At 41.7% G+C, this 19,956-nt stretch overlaps 1 protein-coding gene across 1 annotated transcript in view; it reads left to right on the forward strand.

The window, feature by feature from the left end:
- Positions 1-4,162: 4,162 nt before the first annotated feature.
- SNX24 (sorting nexin 24) overlaps positions 4,163-19,956 on the forward strand; it is a 95,015-nt gene continuing 79,221 nt past the window's right edge. Inside the window, exon 1 of the mRNA XM_049795899.1 lies at positions 4,163-4,288. Coding sequence (XP_049651856.1) covers positions 4,229-4,288 — 60 coding nt within the window. The 5' untranslated portion in view covers positions 4,163-4,228. The remainder of the gene's footprint in view (positions 4,289-19,956) is intronic.

Below are 19,956 nucleotides of genomic sequence, written 5' to 3' on the forward strand. Positions count from 1 at the left end.
TGGCAAAGTGAGTCCATGACAACCTGTGAGGGAAAAAAGTTCAATATTAAAACATGTAAGGAGCTAATGTTTCAGGTTGTTCACAGTGTTACTTGTTGTCTGCTAAGGGGATTCTTCCTTTTTTAAAAAATTCTTGTCTTCCATAGTTGAATGGGGGGTGAGCTTGCTAATAAGTACAATAACTTTTAACTTCACCGCTTGAACACTACTTTTTTTTTTTGCCATATCAGCAAGGAAATGACTAACATAGGGAAGGGATATAAAATAATCCAAATCTGTTTTCTGTCATTAAGAAAATCTGTCATTAAGAAAGAGAGTCTTAAAGAGTATGCAAGGCAGCTTAGGCAGAATACTTGTAGGAGGATATTTGTATGAAAACTAAAGTAAAAGAAATATGCAATGAAAATGGAAGGGCCAGAAAAGACTTGAGGTAAACCATGTATTTATGGCTTAGAGAGATCAAGATAAGAAGAGCACAAGGAAGGAAGATCGCACAGACCATGAGAAAAGAAATGCTTTATCTTGGCCTCACATCTGATGTGGAACTTCCAGGGGAGGTCTCAGCACCGTAGAGGTGCACCGCAGCATATGAAAACCTGCAGCTATCATACATCGTACTAATACATAAATTTTCCCCCTTTGCCCCACCCACCCATGTGCGCACACACACTCGAGCTGTTCAGGAAACTACCTACTTACCAGCTCCAAATGTTGTGGCTGTTAGAAGTACTGAGGTTTTTATTTGATTCTGTGCACTCATGTAGAAAATTGACTAACCTTTCTGGGGTTAAGATTCAGCCTTGTCTTCTTTACAAGTGGTCTTATACTCACTGGCTGATGAAAGTGCTTTGTGATGTTTTACAAAAAACTACACTGCTTTAAAAAAAAATGCAACTAAATTTTTAGAGGAATGAGGAAGACATGAACCCCTTAAAAAGCAAATGCTGTTTTACTCAAAAGTTTTATCAAGTATGTTGAATTTTGCTACTATTTACTTAGGAGACCACCATCTGTACGAGTGCAGTGAGGTGAGGTGCAAGTCTTTCTGGCAGGAACTGAAAAATCAGCAAACTGAGGTTGTGAACTTAAAAGGACTACCTTTTTTTTTTTAATCTGACCTCTTGTTTTGATGTGTACTTTACTTATCACTTCGATTAAAATTTTTATATGCATTTCTTTGCCTACTTCTGTTCTGGAAACTAGCTGTTCAGAAAGTCCTTGAATCATGACAATTAGTGGAAACTGATCTTTCAGAGTTGCCTATGTTCATTCCTTTTTCTCTCTCACAAATCATTCCAGCACAATGAATGCTGAATCCCACCTTATAGGAGGAATTGCACAGTGACAACTTTGGAAAAAAAGGAAAAACAGCAGTGGCCAACAAAGAGGGAGTTTGGGGTTTTTTTGTTTTCAAAAATATGTTTCATTTTTCATCAGGTAGTCTGAAAGTTTGGTTGTGAAAATGCCACATTTTAATCAATTATTTAAGTGTGGCATACTTCACTGATTGGACCTGATTCTAAACAGTGATGATTCATAGCTTCTCTAATGGAAGGTTAAGCTAGAGTCTAATGACAGGTAACAGTTAAAACTGGAGTGTATTTACTCATTGATTTTACATTCTGGATCAAGTTAGCTTAATAATATAACCCAAGATACTGATAGCTGTAACAAAAACCAGCATTGAAGGCAAATACCTAGAGTTCCTAGAGGACCTTTTGGGGCCTGCTCAACAGGTGAATTTGAAGGCAGCCTATGTAATTGTTACCAGTAGAGCTCAACCCCTTTACAGTTTTGCTTTAAGATTACTGACATGATTTTAATACATGTAACACTAGTTCAAATCAAGCGACTTTTAAAATCTCTTCTCCTTGCTTTGTTGTTTGTGGGAATCATTGGACTATTTGTGCAATTAGCTTTCAAAAACAGGAATCCTGGATGGTTTTCAACACGTTGATAGCGTTTTATGAATTCATGTTTCTTAAATTTTTGTTCCTCAAAGTATGAGACAGAAAGACAATCCTTGGCCGGCCAGCCATGTGGAGAAATCCTATTTTTTCTTTAGATGTAACTTTAAAGATTAGCCAACTAATCATGATGTATTGTGCAAATTAAGTATTTAACATTCCAAAACATATCGACGTATTTGAATTCAGCTCACCATGTAATCTTCCTGGTTCCTCTTGGCTGATGCACAGTCAAAAGTTCCATTATGTACTATTGAATTTGAAACCAGATTAATGTCTCAAACTTCTCTTTGTTAATAGGTTATATGATTTTAGGGAGAAAAGTAGCTTTTTGTAATAACTGGTTATGAGATTGCAAGCAACCGCAAATAGTGCCCCTATGCAATTTTCTGCTGGCTTCTCATCAGCATAAATGCATTATGGCATAAATGGTGTCATTAGAATTGCCCATCCATTTTGTATTAGGGGAAGAACAGAAACTAAGGTTAAAGACTGGAATCTTAACCAGAAACTAACAATAATGATGGCACAATAATTATTCTGTAGCATGCCCGCACTTACCAGACTGATTAAACGATTGTTATATGGCCTGTCTTTCCTTGGGATGTTTGTAATGTATTTATCAAGAGTATGCTTTGGGGGAAAATGGGACTCCTTATTCACTCCCTTCAGTCATCACCATGTTCCAAGGACGTAGTCCCTACAGTGAGAGCACACGGGCACTGGAAATCTGTTTGCTGTTGTCACCGCTACCACAGAGCAGCGCTGGGACTGTCCTGCTGGTCATCAGCAGTTGAGGACACTGGCAGAGGAGCAGGACTGTGCAGAAACAAATGTCAGAGGACTATCGTGCTTTGATTCCAGGTCATTTTTTTATTATGCACTTTGCTTTCATTTAGCGAAGTGAACTACTGTTAGTTTGCTTTAGTCTTCTTGGTTTTAGTCAAAAGCCTTGTATTTTGTATTGAATTCTCTAACTTACAGGTCTTTGCTTAGAGCAAAAGATAACTAAATTTAGCTGGCAGTAAGTCAGCGAAATGTAGGGAAAAAAGAGCTTGTAATGTTTTTCCCCTGATGTTACTAGTCTAGAAGGAAGTAATTTAGTTTTCAGAAGACGTTTCAAGAAGCTGATCTTAGAAGCACTGAGATAATGTAACCGCAGAGGTCAGATAAAAGTAATCATTTGTTTTCTCTCCATTTTTGAGGTATATTTTTATACTTGACTCTGCTTATGCAAAATCAAACCCTGCATACACGTGAATTATAACGGTAGCTACTCTTTAAAAGATCTGCGAGAGATGGTTCAGTTGCACATCTTAACCATTTAGCCTCTGAAAGTCTCCAGCATTCAGAAAACCTTACAAGGCGAGTTTTAAGTTACTGCCATCTAATTAATAGAGGGGTGGTTTGTTGTCATTTTGTAGGGCTTCCAGACGGTTTGAAGCTTGGGGTCAGCAAATTTGCGTGAGGCAGGAGTGCTGCCCTGTGCAACAGCGTTGCCTACGAAACGCATCTAGTATTCCACCTCCTGTTGCTGCCTCCATTGCTCTTTAAGTCACCAACACAGCTGCTTATCTGGGGGAGTAAGAAGGTTTTATTTCATTTCCCCAATGGCTAGAAAGCATCTGCGCTTCGCTGAAAGGGTCTGGTTCGCTCTGCTAAGTAACGAACTGAGAGGCAGCTTCTCTCGCACGGGAGCCTGTGGGCCAAGCAGGCCCTGTTGGTGGTTCGGGCCGCCGTCCGCACTGAGGGCTGGGAAAATCCATCCCTGCGGGAGTTTCCCGTTTCCCTCCGCTCCAAAGCAACGCTGCTGCCCTGGCACAGCAGAGCGCGTGCTCCCACCCTCCCGGTTTCGAAAATGCCTGCGCCCCTCCTGCCGCACACCCCACCCACCAAGCCCCCCGTGACGGGGGCGCAGCCGCTCTCCCCGGCGGAAGGCGGCGGGGCCGGCCCCGTTCCCTCGCCCCCGCTCCCGGAGGGTTTCCACCCCCGCCCCGCCCCGCCCCTTCCCGGCCGGTGGGAGGCGGGACCCGCCGGCCCCGCGCCCGCGCTCGGGCTGGGGGGGGGGGGGGGGGGGGGGGGGCAGGGGAGGGGCCGCAGCGGCCGAAGCCCAGCGGCCGCGCCGCGCCCCGCCCCCGCCGTCGTCGCCGTCGCCGTCACGTGCGCGGCGTTACGTGCTGCGTGCCGAGGGCCGCGGCGGCGGCGGCGCTGCTGGCGGAGAGCCCGCGGCCCTGAGGGAGAGCCGGCGCCCCCGGCCCGCCATGGAGGTGTACATCCCCTCCTTCCGCTACGAGGAGAGCGAGCTGGAGCGGGGCTACACGGTGAGGGGCGGCGGGGCGGGAGACCCCCGCGCCTCGGGGGGGCGATGTGTTGGCGGCGGCGGCGGCGGCGAGCGGGTCCGCGGCGGGGGCCGGGCCGCCGTGCAGGTGCCGGCCTGAGGGGCCCGCGGGGCGGGGCCGCCCAGCCCAGCCCAGCCCTGCCCTGCCCTGCCCTGCCCTGCCCTGCCCTGCCCCCTTCTGCGCAGGAGGGGTGGTCTGCGTCTCCTGCCCCACGCGAGCTTCGTGTCGTGGAGCGGTGGCGGTTGCGACGGCGGCTAATGCAGCGTGGCCAGCGGGTGGGGAGAGGTAGTGCTTCCTTGCCGCTCGGCCCTGCTGAGAGAGGCACATTTGGGCGCTGGGTCCAGGTCTGGGCTCCCCAGCGTAGAGGTTGGAGCAAGTCCAGTGCAGGGCCAAGCATGGCGAAAGGAGCGGAGCATCTCTTCCGTGAGGAAGGGCTGAGAGGGCTGAGACTGTTTACCCTGGAGAAGAGAAGGCTCAGGGGGATCCCATCACTATGTACAATAATCTGAATGGAGCGAGTGAGGAAGAGGGAGCCAGGCTCTTCTCGGTGGTGCCCGCTTGACAGGACGAGCGTCAGTGGGCACGCATCAAAATACAGGGAATACCATTTAAACATAAGACGGAACTCTTCTGTCACCGTGAAGGTAGTCAAGCACTGGCACAGGTTGCCCAGAGAATGGCGAAGCCTCCATCTTTGGAGGTTCTCGAAACCTGACTGGACGTGGTCCTGGGCAGCCTGACTGACCCTGCTCGAGCAGACAAATTAGTCTACACAATTTTCAGAGGTCTTTTCTGATCTCAGTGGTTTTCTCATCCAGTGGACTTGTTGAGCTGTAACACTTTTCCACATGTTGCTGGGTGAAGACGGGATGCTCTGGACTAAAGCCCAAGGCATTTGACTGAAGGTGGATATTCAAAGCTAGCTTCTTCTATTAAATCTGAACGTTCAGTAGTTCTGAGCTGTTAAGAAATACCAGGAAAAAATCTAATCCTGTAGAACTGTCAGAAGATTGATTCATGTAGGCATAGTTGCATGAGGCAAGTGCTCATGCTAATGCTGTATGTTCTTTGGTCCTCAGTACTTGGCAAGTATTTAGAAGCTTTGTAAACCACTTTAGATGTGCTAATGTGGGAGTGTAACTGCATTAATGTTTCTGCCCCTCAGTTGAACTTAAATGCAAGTGGCCCCCTACAGGATGTCTTTGTGCTTTTGGGGAATGAAACTGGCTTCAAAACATTCCGATTGAGTGTGGTTACAATAGCACATACTGATCCCAGCATGTCCCAGTTGAGCAGGCTAGTTGGGTGGCAGAGTGATTTCTAAGCTGTGCATATCACACAAATAGGATTTTTCGTGGCAATATATGTTTTTAGTATTTGCTTTTAGTGTGTTTTTTATTTCTTTTAATGGTAATTCTGTCAATGAATCCAGCTATCTAGAGGATTTGGGTTTTTAAATTTTATAAATGTTAAGCTATATAAGTTTCAAAGAAACCAGAAATGAAACTGTGTCTTTCTAGAAGTCTTTCAAGAAAATGATCTTGAAAGTGAAAATTTTTTATTATTACAACCCTGTTGGTTATTACAGCACTGTTCCTCTCTGGTCACTGGTGGTGAGTCAAACTCATGTATCTGAAACTTGCTGTACCTCAGTAGAATATGGTAGTTGTTCCAGTGTGATTACTTTGCCTCTTCAATCAGATGAGAGGGGTTCTATACCACATTCCGTACAAAAATTATCATGCTCTATGCTGTCAGATGCATCAGTTCAGGGATTTCCCTGACCACGAAACTGCTAGAAGCCATAGCTAAAGTTCCTCTGGGTTAGGCATGCTTGTGGGAGAGGGTATGGAAGTCTGTTCTGATAACATGGTGTATTTCCTTTATGTTTTAAAGAGTTTATGGACTATGCATGAGCAAGGCTTATTCTAATGTAATTGTCAGTTTGTTACATTGCCAAATAATTTGCATAAGTATTGTTCCAAGCATAAAAATTCATGGTCAGTGCAAATGAGTACACTATAAGCCCTCCCTCCAGCAAAACTGAGGTTAATGAGAGCTTACCATTGCTCTGTACTAGCTAGGAAGATACTGTGTAGGCAGAGATATTTACCTAAGAAGAAACAGTAACACAGGAATTATTTTGCATTGAACAAAAAGGTGATTTTACATGGACGGTTGGAGCTTGTGAATATTTCTGTGTCCAGACCACATCAGCTGTCATTCTTTTGAACCCCATTATGTGAGGGTTAACAGTCAGAAGATGTGGTTTTGGTAGATACCACTATAAAATATGGGGGTTGCAGGGTCTTGGAGACTTTGTGATTGAGTAGATGTTTCACCAGTTCTGTGCTACCTGAATCTGATGAATTAGAAAAGTTGAGATAAGCGGAGGAAGTGACACTGTGAAGTATTGAATCTCTTCGAAATGTAACCTTCAAATCAAAGGGGGTGGGTACAATCCTGGAATAGTGCAGTGGGTCTCAGTGAAGTATGTTTTTTTTCTATGAAATTATATAGATAATTCAATTTCAGGTATTGTGCATCATGAGGCTTATATATAGTATTAACATTTAAAACAGTATGCTGATAAAGCTCAGAGAAAGTGTACCTGCCTGATGAACATGACTGACAAACTGGTAACAATGGATGAGGAGAAGGCTGAGGTACTTAAAAATTTCTTTGCCTCAGTCTTCACTGGCAACCTCTCTTCCCACACTGCTTGAGTGGATGGACTTCAAGATGGGGACTAGGGGAGCAAAGTCCCTCCCACTGTAAGAGAAGATCAGGTTCGGGACCACCTGAGGAACCTGAACATACATAAGTCTATGGGACCCAACAAGATGCATCCCAGAGTTCTGAGGGAATTGGCAGATGCAGTTGCCAAGCCACTCTCCATGATATTTGTAAAGTTGTGACAGTCAGGTGAAGTCCCCAGAGACTGGAAAAAGGGAAACATCGCACCCGTTTTTGAAAAGGGTAGAAAGGAGGACCCTGGAAACTACTGACCTGTCAGCCTCCCCTCTGTGCCTGGGAATATCATGGAACAGATTCTCCTGGAAGCTGTGCTAAGGCACACAGAGGACAGGGAGGTAATTCAAGACAGCCAGCATGGCTTCACCAAAGGCAAGTCTTGCCTGACCAACCTAGTGGCCTTCTGTGATGGAGTAACTACATCAGGGGACAATGGAAGAGCCACAAATGTCATCTCTCTGGACTTCTCTAAGGCATTTGACATGATCCCCCACAACATCCTTCTCTCTAAATTGGAGAGATATCGATTTGATGGATGGACTGTTCAGTGGATGAGGTACTGGTTGGATGGTCACATCCAGAGGGTAGTGGTAAACAGCTCAACGTCCAGATGGAGATCAGTGATGAGTAGTGTCCCTCAGAGGTCCATATTGAGACAAGTACTGTTTAATATCTTTGTCAGTGACACAGACAGTGGGATCAAGTGCACCCTCAGCAAGTATACAGATGACATCAAGCTGAGTGGTGCAGCTGATTCACTAGAGGGATGGGATGCCATCCAGAGGGACCTTGACAGGCTTGAGAGGTGCTCCTGTGTGAACTTCATGAAGTTCAACAAGGCCAAGCACAAGGTCCTGTACCTGGGTCAGGGCAACCCCCTGTATCAATACAGGCTGGGGGGATGAAGGGATTGAGAGCGGCCCTGCAGAGAAGGACTTGGGTATACCGGCGGATGAAAAGCTGGACATGAGCCAGCAATGTGTGCTCGCAACCCAGAAAGCCAACCGTATCCTGGGCTGCATCAAAAGAAGGGTGGCCAGCAGGTTGAGGGATTCTCCCCTCTACTCTGCTCTCATGAGATCCCACTTGGAAGTAATGAATCCTGCTCTGGGGACCTCAGTAGAAGAAAGACATGGACCTGCTGGAGCAGGTCCAGAGGAGGGCCACAAAAATTATGAGAGGGTTGGAGCACCTCTCCTACGAAGACAGGCTGAGAGAGTTGGAGTTTTTCAGCCTGGACAAGAGAAGGCTCCAGGGAGACATTATTGTGGCCTTTCGATATATAAAGGAGGCCTATAAGAAAGATGGAGAGAGACTTTTTAATAGAGCCTGTAGTGACAGGAGAAGTGGCAATGGTTTTAAACTAAAAGATGGGAGATTTGATTGGAGCTAAGGAAGAATTTTTTTATGATGAGGGTGGTAAGACCCTGGAACAGGCTGCCTAGGGAATTGGTAGATGTCCTATCACTGGAAGTGCTAAAGGTGAGGTTGGATCTAATCAGCAACCTGATCTAGTGAAAGATTTCTCTGCCCGTGGCAGGGGTTGGACTAGATGATTTTTATAGGTCCCTTTCCAACCCAAACCATTCTGTAACTGGTCACAGTGATCAGGATCACAGTGTCCTGGTTTGAGCTGGGATAGTGTTTTGTTTTTTTCTAGTAGCTTGTATAGTGTTTTGTTTTGGATTTAGTATGAGAATAATGTTTTTGGTTATTGTTATGTAGTGTTCAGATGAAGTCACGGATTTTTCAGCTTCTTATGCCCAGCCAGCAGGAAGGCTGAAAGGGCACAAGAAGTTGGGAGGGGACACAGCCAGGGCAGCTGAGCCAAACTGGCCAAAGGGGTATTCCATACCATCTGACATCCTGTCTAGTATATAAGCTGGGGGGAGTTTGCCTGGGGCGATCGCTGCTCAGTAACTAACTGGGCATTGGTCAGCAAGCGGTGAGCAATTCTGGTGTGCATCACTTGTTTTGTATATTCCAATTATTTTGTTATTATTATTGTCATTTTATTAGTGTTATTATTACCTTTATTATTTTCTTCCTTTCTGTTATATTAAACTGTTCTTACCTCAACCCATGAGTTTTAGCTTTTTTTTTTTTCCTGATTCTCTCCCCCATCCCACTGGGTGGTGGGGGAAGTGAGTGAGCAGCTGTGTGGTGCTTAGTTGTTGGCTGGGGTTAAGCCACGACACAGGAGTACTGCTTTACACAGTTGATATTTTACTATTCTCTTTCCCACAAGTGCTAACTTGCTTAGAATGAAAATGTTTTCTTTGAGTAGCTGAAACAAGGAACTATCAGAGATTATTTGATTAGTTGCAGAAGAGGATGATGGAGCTTGGGGCAGGTAGAATATTGTTCACATGCTGGCTGCCCACCAGCCCAGTAACCTGCCAGAGGGTTACAGAGAGTATCTTCTGCACTGTGACTGTCAGGGGCCATTGGAGAGAAACAGTGCTGAAGAAGGGGTTTTTTGAGAAGTGTGGTGATGGTCGTCCTAGTTTCTTTGCTAGAAACAGTGGTAGTGGTGACCTCCTGCATGAAATGAGAGACTGGAAGGGGACTGCTTCCTCTCTATGGTGGGTCTGCATGGCTACCAAAAAAACACTCTTTCCTGATATCTCCATGTTTCTGGTTCCTTTCTTCAGCAGAACAGAATACAGTTCTTGGATTCAGCCTGCCACTATGTATTCTCACTGCCTGGAAAGGAAAGTCACAAAGACAGTGTTTGTCCTTTCCTTTAAGGAAGCTCATTACCAACTTGTTGATTTTCAGCTTGCTTTCTCTGAAACCTGTTGTTTCAGATGATTTTCTTTTTCTCCTTGGTATGGCTAGGCAGCATTGGGAAGCAGAATGGACAGAGACCCATCAGCCACCAGCTAGCTGTAGAAGCAGTATGCAGTTCTGGGAAGAGGGTGGAAGTGACTTGCCACAGAAACTGGAAACGTCTCCCTAGCTTCAAAGGGAAAACTACAGAGAAATTAAGAAATAGAAAGGGTGGGGTCTAGACTAGTGAAAGATCGGTTTAGGGAAATAAAGGATTAGAAAGAAAAATCAGGGAAAAGTCTATAATGCAGCACTTGAGATAGGGCTCTGTCAACAAAGTAAATGGGAAGCACTCTCAGTCCTTGTTTCAGGAGCTCAGCTTTACTAAAACACTCTTCCTCTGATATAAAACCTTGAAAGCCTTTTTTCCACCAGCACCAGCCCCTGCAAAAAAAAAAACAAAACCAGAGTAAACTTGCACTTCCAGTTCCAGTTTGAGGTATACATAAAATGATGAAACACAGAATAAGGAAAATGTCTGTTTTCCTTGTGGACAATGAGATTTCTTTGTCAGTTTAAATTGATGACATGAGCTTCCAAACTATTGAGCCTGTGCTAATAAATGCAACAGTTGTTCATAATTTGGCAGTGAATGACCTTTAAATGTAGACGCTTACTAAGGATGTCCCTAGGGAACAATTCAACTTCGAAATGACACCCATGTGTTCTTGTTATCATTTAAATATGCTCCCTTTGTCAATAACAGAATAATAAATACTAGTTAGATTTCTGATGTTGATTCAGATGCTAGGAAACTTACTGAATAAATTAGTGTACATTTGATTTATATTGACCAAAAAAATTTTACAGTGGTATATTGCAGGTCAAGGTGACATACATTTAAATGTGTTGTAGAGCAGAGGGCATACTTGACTGACACATGTGCTTACTGTGTTTTTAATTAACGCTTCCAATACTACTCCCCAAATTTCTCCTGGAGTTGCAAATGTTGTGCAAGTAAGATATGACATGTAAGATCCTGAAGTATTGTGGATTTTGTGAAAGCCCATAGACTTTACCTCTGTAGAAGAAGCAGTTTAATAGGTTTTACTCTTGTTTGTGGAAGTACAAAGCTAGAAAGTCTGGTATAGCTTATGTATTTCAGCATTTTTTACTGTTAAAGTAAATGTGTATAGAGTGAAAAAGGTTAGATGTTCTTCCATATGAAGCCTGAGAGTAAGCCACAATAGCAAGTGATAAATGTGAAAGATAAAGTGAGAATATTTATAAGTATTGTAGTTACAAAGCATGAAGGGAGTAATTATGTGCATGAGTTTATGTAAAAAACACTTTGAATTACTATTCTAACCCTTTCACTGAGTCTCTGGACTGTGTGAACTTGGTAGTTTTAAAACATCTGAACAGACTGTGTGTGCCTTGGGTATGAAATCTGCCAGTATGACGACTTCTTGCTTACCCATCTGGCTTGTACAAGCCCACCATGTGTTACCTTGTGTCCCAAGTCCTGTTGAAATCAGTGACAGACCAATTACTCCAAGTTCAAGGAAATTAAACAGAAATATTAGATCTGTTAGATAAATTAGACTTTTTTATTGTCTTAGTGTCTTCATAGAGAATTTTTAAATGTCCTGGTTATTCTACAAGGGAGTCAGAGTAGGTCTGTACAGCTGCTTTTCTCTCCTACTTGGGAAGACGAAGAGGATAAAGATAATTTGACAGATGCCAATGATTCTGTAATGTCAGAAAAATGCTACTTTGACCATTGTTATTTTCATTTCCAGTGAAGGAGCATGTATTAGTGGAAGAAATAGATCTGATAATTTCGGCCAAAGATACCCCTTGGTATGCAACAGGAACTTGAAGACTATAAAGTAAGACACAGAGAATTTTTCAGTGCACATGAAGGCAGCTAAGGCAGAAACTGGAAAAAAGTAAAACCAAAGTGAAAAACTGACTGAATGTATACATAACAATCAGTTAAAGCTGTTTCCTTTTTTGTGTGTTTAATCTGCTTTGGGGTGTAGACAGATTAGACAGAGACATATAGCTCCAGTGATCTCTGATTGTTGTGCAATTGCTTAAAGCCCCCTTGATTCAGTCATGAAATCCTAGTGGAAAGGGCCATGTAAGATTTCTCTGAGCAAGGAATCACTTATGCTGTATTCCTGAGGGTGGATCAGCAGTAGGATAAAGAAGCAGCAGCATGATTGCCTATATCAGTTTACTATCTGAAAGACCAAAAGTTGACACATTCTGTCAGTAAACCATAACTGCAAAACATGCATTACCCAATTCTCTCCCAAGATCTACACATTTATGGTTTCAATGAGGAAGTTACATTTTCAGAAAGATAGGGGGTAGCAGAGCATTCAAACATGCATCACAATAAAGATATATTTTAATTCCATTGAATCTTTGAGAGGTGGTAGTGTGTCGTGGTTTAAGCCCAGCCAGCAACAAAGCACCATGAAGCCGCTCGCTCACTCTTCCCCACCCTGGCCCTGGTGGGATGAGGAGCAGAAAATATAAAGACATGTTCATGGGTCGAGACAAGGACAGGGATGGAACACTCACCACTTATGGTCATGGGCAAAAGACAGGCTCAACTTGGGGAAGAAACAAAATCAATTTAATTTACTGCAAATCAAATCAAAACAAGGATAATGAGAAGTAAAACCAAACTTTAGAACACCTTCCCCCCACCCCTCCCTCCTTCCCAGCTCAACTCCACTCCCAATATTCTCTACCTCCTCCCTCCCCAGCAGCGCTGGGGGATGGGGAATGGGGGTTGGTGTCAGCTCACCACATGTTGTCTCTGCTGATCCTTCCTCCTCAGGGGGAGGACTCCTCACTCTGCCCTTGCTCCACTGTGGGCTCCCTCCCACGGGAGACAGTCCTTCACGAACTTCTCCAGTGTGGATCCTTCCCATGGGCTACAGTTCTTCACAAACTTCTCCAACATGAGTCCTTTCCAGGCACTGCAGTCCTTCAGGCACAGACTGGTCCAGCGCAGGCTTTCCCATGGAGTCCCGGCCATCTTGGGGGGCATCCACCTGCTCTGGCGTGAGCTCCTCTCTCCCCAGGCTGCAGGCGGGCATCTGCTCCCCCAGTCCCCTCCGTGGGCTGCGGGGGGACAGCCTGCTGGCTCACCACGGGCTGCAGGGGCATCCCCTTCTCCGGTGCACCTCCTCCCCTGCCTTCTGCACTGACCTCGGTATCTGGAGAGGGGCTCCTCTCACGTCCCACTCCCCCTACTGACTGCAGGTTCCCCTTCTTAAATCTGTTCTCCCAGAGGCGCTACCACCATCGCTGATGGGCTCAGCCTTGGCCAGAGGCAGGTACAACTTGGAGCCGGGGAAGCTTTGAGCGGCTTTGCACAGGAGCCACCCCTGCAGCCCCTCCCCCCCTACCAAAACCCTGCCACACAAACCCAATACATAGTGGCAAAACTTTGTTAATAATATAATGCTACCAGTGGAGTTATTTCATCAGAGGATTCATGCTTAACTGCTCCTGCTGGTGTTTTCTGTCTGTATAGCATCAAGTTGTAATACTTGTAAAATTTGTCAACAAAGATGGTCTTAAGCATAGTGCATTCTTTACTTCCCAGGAGTGAAAATACACCAGGCTTTAAAATGCAACATGAGGGAAGATGTAATAGATCTCCCCCTTTTTTTATTACTGTAATGCACATTTTAATTCCTGATGTAATTCATTCCAGGTTTGATTGATAATTAGTCATCATTGTCATGGCATTTATGAAGATATCTTGGAATTTCAGTATATGATACCATTTTTATGTTGGGTGGCTGGTGAGTCCTGAAGAAGTTGAAGATATGTTTTTCATCTACAGCAGTGACTAGGTTATTAAATTAACTAAGTTAGTACTGCAGGAGCAGTTTTAGAAAGCTGTCTTTTTAATATTAGGTATTTTTTTTTATAATAACTGAAAAATTTAAATGACAATTCTTCAGACCATTACAATTCAAAATTATCCATTGGAAAATACCACCAGATATCCACCCACTTACAGATATTAATTTTTGCAGTCTTCATGAAGAATGTTGTCTGTGCTGCTAATTTACATGAATCCATTCTTAGCCTTAGCTGTCTCTCTTAAGTTCCTTTGTGAATTTTTTATATGAAGGAATTTAAAGAATTGCTTCTATAGTGGCTGAATATATGTAAATCTTAGTGGTTCTTGTAATGATTATCTCTGAATTCACAAGAAATAAGAAAGAAATTTGATGGGACTTTGTACTGCAGCTTAGTGACCTAATTGTGTTTCTTACTCAATAGGTCACTGAGGACAAAGTTTAGTCTGTCTGAAGCTAGCTCTGTCAAGGTGGAGAAAGGTCTTTCTGGTGCCCTGGCAGTGAGGAGAACATTAAGAAGATGGGCTTGCATGGCAGGGTGCTTGGTGGTACGTCTGGGTACAGTGGAAGTACTTACGTAGGTGTGCACCATGGAAGCGTGCTAATGGAGGCTTTCAAGCTACTGCATTTTGATTGCTCTCATTGTAAGCAATCATTATTTCTCCTGTTTACAAGAGTTACATGAGCACTTTTATCAGCTTTTCATTTTCAGTTTTCTAGAAGTCTGAACTTTCTGTGGCTTGGGGAAGGCTAAAATAGCATTTTGTAGAGAATTCTGGAAGGGGATTTTGGTGATGAAGCGTTAAGTGTCATCATTACCTTTGAAAGTGGCATTGTATTTTTAATGGGAAATGAAAGGAGAAGTGTGTGTAGTATGTTAACAAACTACTTATTCATAGATGTCCTGATGATAAAGATATTGGGGCTAGAACACAGATTCTTTCTGGGAGCAGCCTTTTTTTTTTTTTTTTTCTTTTTTTTAATTATTTCAACCTATATATCACGTTATAAACATTTCACATTTCATAAACCAATGAACATTGTGTGGTTGTTGGGGTTTTTTAAAATAAATATTTGGACACAACAGTAATGCTTGGATACTTCTAGGCATTGAAGTAAGACGGGACAGAAAGAGCATACCATGAGAAAGGAGCACTATCTCTAAAAGTTCTAAAGAAAATGTTTCTGCTCATTCCTCCTCTGCTGGTGTAGTGAGAGCTCCACCTCCTGTTCAAAACAACCTTCAGTTCTAAAAATGTATAAGTAGGAAATCTGAGAAGATGCCTTTGGATGTTGAAGCTGCCACCAGCATAGCTAGACTAAGTAATGTATAAGAAATGACAGCCAAACCTCCACTGCATCTTCCATTTTGTATATTATTTGTATGTCACAGTGTTTGTGGGTCCTAGTTGCCTCTAGGTGACAGTTGTTGAATTGTGTACATGGTACACGAAGTTTCAAAAATCGGTCTTGAAAGGGGTTGCCTACAATTGGTGATAGTTGTTTGCCTGATGAGATGTTGTGAAAAGTAATGTCTATCCAAAATGGTATTACTCTTGTTTGACTTTAATTCTTTAATATAGTGAAAATGGTATAAAAATTCTGTGAAAATCTTTTCTCCCACTAGTCTACCTTGAAAACTGTGAGATAAGAATTGCCAATCTTAATTATTTTATTTTTTTATATTCCTTGTGTCTTGTGTAATTGATTAACTTCTTAAAAATGGATTCCCTTTTTATACCATGGCAGAAGGTACTCATGTGCTGCAGTATCTCCAAATTGGAAAATAATGAAATCTAAAGCTTTTACTATCATCTTTTACATAAGGACAAACAAAGAATCTTGATGATGTGGTGAAACAATCAATTGTTCAGCAGCAAGTTTGTATTGATTACAATGAACTGCTTTTATGAAAAGTGACCATACGTATTTCAGCTAACTGCCTTTACTTTTGGTCTTGCACAGGACTCTGTTTCATTGCATGTAGATTCCCTTCCATGCTCTTTACTTAGTAATCAAGCCCTTTCCAGGAATAGGACTCCCTGGTCATGTGTCTTCCTTGCAGTCAAGCTGCGATGGTAATTACAATCTAACTTTCTTGTTCTTTTGAGATGTGGAAACATAAGAAATGTGTCTTCAGTTTAACAATAATTAATGGACTAATAGATTTATAGTAATGTCAGGGAATGTTATAAAAATATTTACTTTGCTTGAAAGATGTGAAGAAATTAATATTCAGGAAAAAAATAAACCCCCAAATTTGGAGTTGAGTCCTATGCCAGTAAAGAATCAGAAAATATATTAGCTTATTGTTTTTCTGATTTCTTCTGAATTCTAAGAAAAATGATGTCCCACAATGACATATGCTACATGAAACTCCAAAACACTCCATTCTTAAAAGCAAGTTAGAGAACATTAAATAGCTAGGTTTTAATTAAAGATCCATTCTCACTCTAAAAGCCAAAGACCTAGCTTCAATTTTTATGTTGCGGTGAGGGAGCATAAAAAGTCAGTAAATACTGAAAACGTCTATTTTTGATACTGAATAGAAAATGTCACAGGCCTTTCCTTTTGCTGAGTGCTCAGAATGTGGATGTGGATGTGTGATTGGTAGGAGCACAATCTTTGCACTATTTCATGTTTTAAAAGTTCCTGTTTGACACAGGGTTTACAAAGCTCAAGTAGATTCTGAAGTACGGCTGAGTATGCTTTTTTTTTTTCTTTCCATATTTCTCCTCTATATCGAAATTTGTTCCTTTTGTAGTTTTGGTTTTACCTTCCCTTGGCAGAAATGTTACGATCTCAGACTTCCAGGTTTTGCCATAAATTCCTAGTGCCAGTTGGGAAGAGGGAAACAATATTTTTAGATGTGTTTTAAAACAGCTTGGTAAGAACTTGTAAGGAGTGTTATTGAGGATAGTCATTGTCTCTTCTCAAATAAGACCATCCTTATGTTGGCCTGAATTAGAGACAAAGTAGGAGACTATATTGTAAGTTCAGCACTTGCAGTTAAGAAGTCCTTTAACATTCTCTCTTTACCTTTTGGTGCCTGCTTACTACTATATGTTTATCTGGAAAATAAACAAAAGGAGAATACATGAATGGGAATCAGAAACAGTTTTAAGGTATTTCGTAGAATCATTTTTTCTCTACACGCATTTAGTGTTTGTATTTGAATTTCTCCTTTACTACTAGATGGTTTGTATCTAATTGCAGCTTTAGAAGACCTCTAAACATAGGTTTAAGGCTGAAAAAAACTGGTACCATCTGATGTGTAATATGGAATTCTAAATTAAAAGCCTCATTTTTGCCTAGACCATGGGAGAAAGAGGGAATTGTTCTGTAAACTAAGAAAATATGACTAGAAGTTAGTTCCGTAAACCATGAAAGCCACTGCTTTTTCTTTTGCCTTTGTTTTGTTTGTTGTTTTTTTAAAGTGTGAATGTTATGAATGTCATTACTCTTTTCAAATTCAGTGGCCACGATAATACCACATGCAAAACTTTCCTAACTGCGTAGGTGTTTAAATAATACATTTTGTGAACTGATACAGAAAATGCAGTTACTTTAGTTTTTAAGTGTATTTGGTGTTTGGGAAAGAACTGGCAACACGCTGCACATTCAAAACTATTTTTTGCTACTCGCCAACTAAATTGTCAAAAATTGCTGATTTGAAAGGGGGTAAAAACCTGCTTAAAGTAATCACAGATATAACTGTTATCTGTTACAGGCTAAGAACTTAATGCCCCATTTCTCAAATGAGTTTTTACAGTAACGAGATAGCTGTATCACACTCCTAAGTGAAAAGCTCATGAACTTGCCTGCATGGTTATTTCCAACCTCTACTCTTCTAACAAGCTCCCAAAGTTGTTGCTTATAAAAGTGGAAAATGGACCTGATAAAAATGTTTAGTCTGCAGGGCTGTGTTTTATTTATCATATCACAAAAGAACAATGTTTTGTTGCATCATGGTCAAAATAGAAGCGACCTTGCTTGTTCATGAGTGCTCAAAGCCTAGAGATAAGAGGCAAAGTAATAGAGTACAATAGAAAGAGTGTAGTGTAATTATTTGTGGCTTGTCAAGTGAAGCCCTCTCAGGCCCCAAGTGATTCAAATCTGGGAACTCTGCACAATTCTGTACACTAACCGTAGCCAGCATCAGAGAAATCTCACCCAGCTTCTCCGACAGTACTGAAATTGCATCAGTTTGTCATGCACTGAGCATGCCAGCTTCACACAATACCATTTGCTTGCAAATGGGCCTGGCCCCAACGCCCTGAGACACATTCTTTGGTATCTGACTCTTGGCCTGTGATTTGTCATGTCTCTAGTGCTATCGGCGTAAAGTAATTTTAATAGATTCTGATGGTTTGCTTGTGGAAGGTAAAGAATGCACTACAGATTGTGTCAGGTAGCTTTCTATGGTATGTAGCATGGTAGAGGCCCTCATGATGGCGATAGCCAAACAAAGAGTATGGAGAAATGAGAACCCTATTTTGAGTGGAATTTTAACGCTCCCCTTCTCAACACCCTGCTGTGGACATCCTTGCTAACTCAGCAGGTTCAAGAACTTAGCAACTCAACAAAGCAGTGTTATTTGTGCTTAAGAGTTGTTTATGGATGGAACATATAGCCAAAAATCAGTGGCTTTGTTTCTCCCTATTCAAAAAAAGTGTGTAAGATGTATAAAAATGTTAATTAATTTCCAGGGACTAAACTGTATATTTTTTTTTCTTTGTGTTTAACTCTGTATTAATTGTTTGGGGTTTAGCATTCTCTAAATAAAATGACTGGACTTTTTAGCAAGTATGTTCTTTAATACTGTAAAAAAACCACCCAAATTTGTGTAATTTATACTGAAATGTATCTTATATGAAATTACATAAATATGGTCTAGAATATAGATTCCTGAAGAATTTCTTCATAGATTTTAATTGCAATAGTTATTTGACAATTACTGGATTACTGAATCTTTGTTTGGAATAGTTTTCTTGCATTATGAAGTATGTGGCATTTTTTTACTCTTCCTTTGACACCACTGAGATGAGATTATTTTGCCATTGACAACTCTGATCTTTGCATCATTTTTTTCAGCTGACTTCCTTAATTGATTACTACTTTGGTGTTGGAGCCTGCAGCATAGCTCTCCAGAATTCTGCTGACACTAATCGATTAATGTGAAGGTGTTAATGTTAGTGATTTCATCTAAGAACCATTCAAAACCATGTCAGTAATCTGTTCTTAAAATCTGCCAGATCATTGAATCTTGTTATTTTGAACATGTTAGTTTGGGTTAACAAGGATTTCTCTGGAGAGCCAAAAAAATTTAAAAAATAGTGAATCCTGTGGGAAAAGCAGATTTTTATTCAAATGTTGTATATTAGTATAACATACATGCACATGCCTTAATATTTAACTGACTTTTAAAATATGTTCTTATTAATATTTATGGTATCTCTGAGGAATTTATAAAAATGCTTGAGCAGAAACTATTTCTTTTTAGTTTTACCTAGGGAATTTCTGACAGCGGTATAACTCTGGGCACCCCGCTAGCAAGTCTGTGCAAGTCTGCCACTTTCTTTCCCACTGTAGCTTCCACATTTGCTTAGCAGTTTTGCATAGCTAAGCAAAATTTTAAAATGAGCCTGTGTTTTTTCCTTTTCTGTTCTAAATATATTCAGGAAAATACTGTTGTGTTACACAGTTCCTCAGATAAATTCTGGGTTAGGATCAGAACTCACTGTTCAGTATTGCATATAAAAAGAAAGAAGGAAAGTTTCTTCTTAAGCGTGACATAGACCAACTTTTGAAAGTACGTTTTACTTTTATTTCTTGGTGGAGATTTTTGTAGGACGACTTATAAAACAATGTAGATTTTTGCAATGTGCTAGCTTATGTGTATGTTATTTGTGCATCAGTAAAGCATCTCTGCTTATTTCCTAGTTAAAAAATGTGATTGGTTGTGGAAAGTACAAGTTAGTTGAATCCAGTGAGCATGCTGTTAACACAAGTTTTGTTTGTACTGAAGGCAATCTAAATCAGTTGCCACTAAGCATACCTCAAAACCAACAAAGTACTGTGGTCAGTGTAACCTCCTTATGATCAGAGAGGGGCAGAACATAGACGTGCGTACGCACGCATGTTTGTACGTATGTGGGTTCAGGTACACAGAAGCACATGCATATGTCAACAATGGAAGGATTTATTGGGCTGTATTGCAGAGGAGTC

Source organism: Accipiter gentilis, chromosome Z (assembly GCF_929443795.1).
Source record: "Accipiter gentilis chromosome Z, bAccGen1.1, whole genome shotgun sequence".
In the NCBI taxonomy this organism is placed as follows: domain Eukaryota; kingdom Metazoa; phylum Chordata; class Aves; order Accipitriformes; family Accipitridae; genus Astur; species Astur gentilis.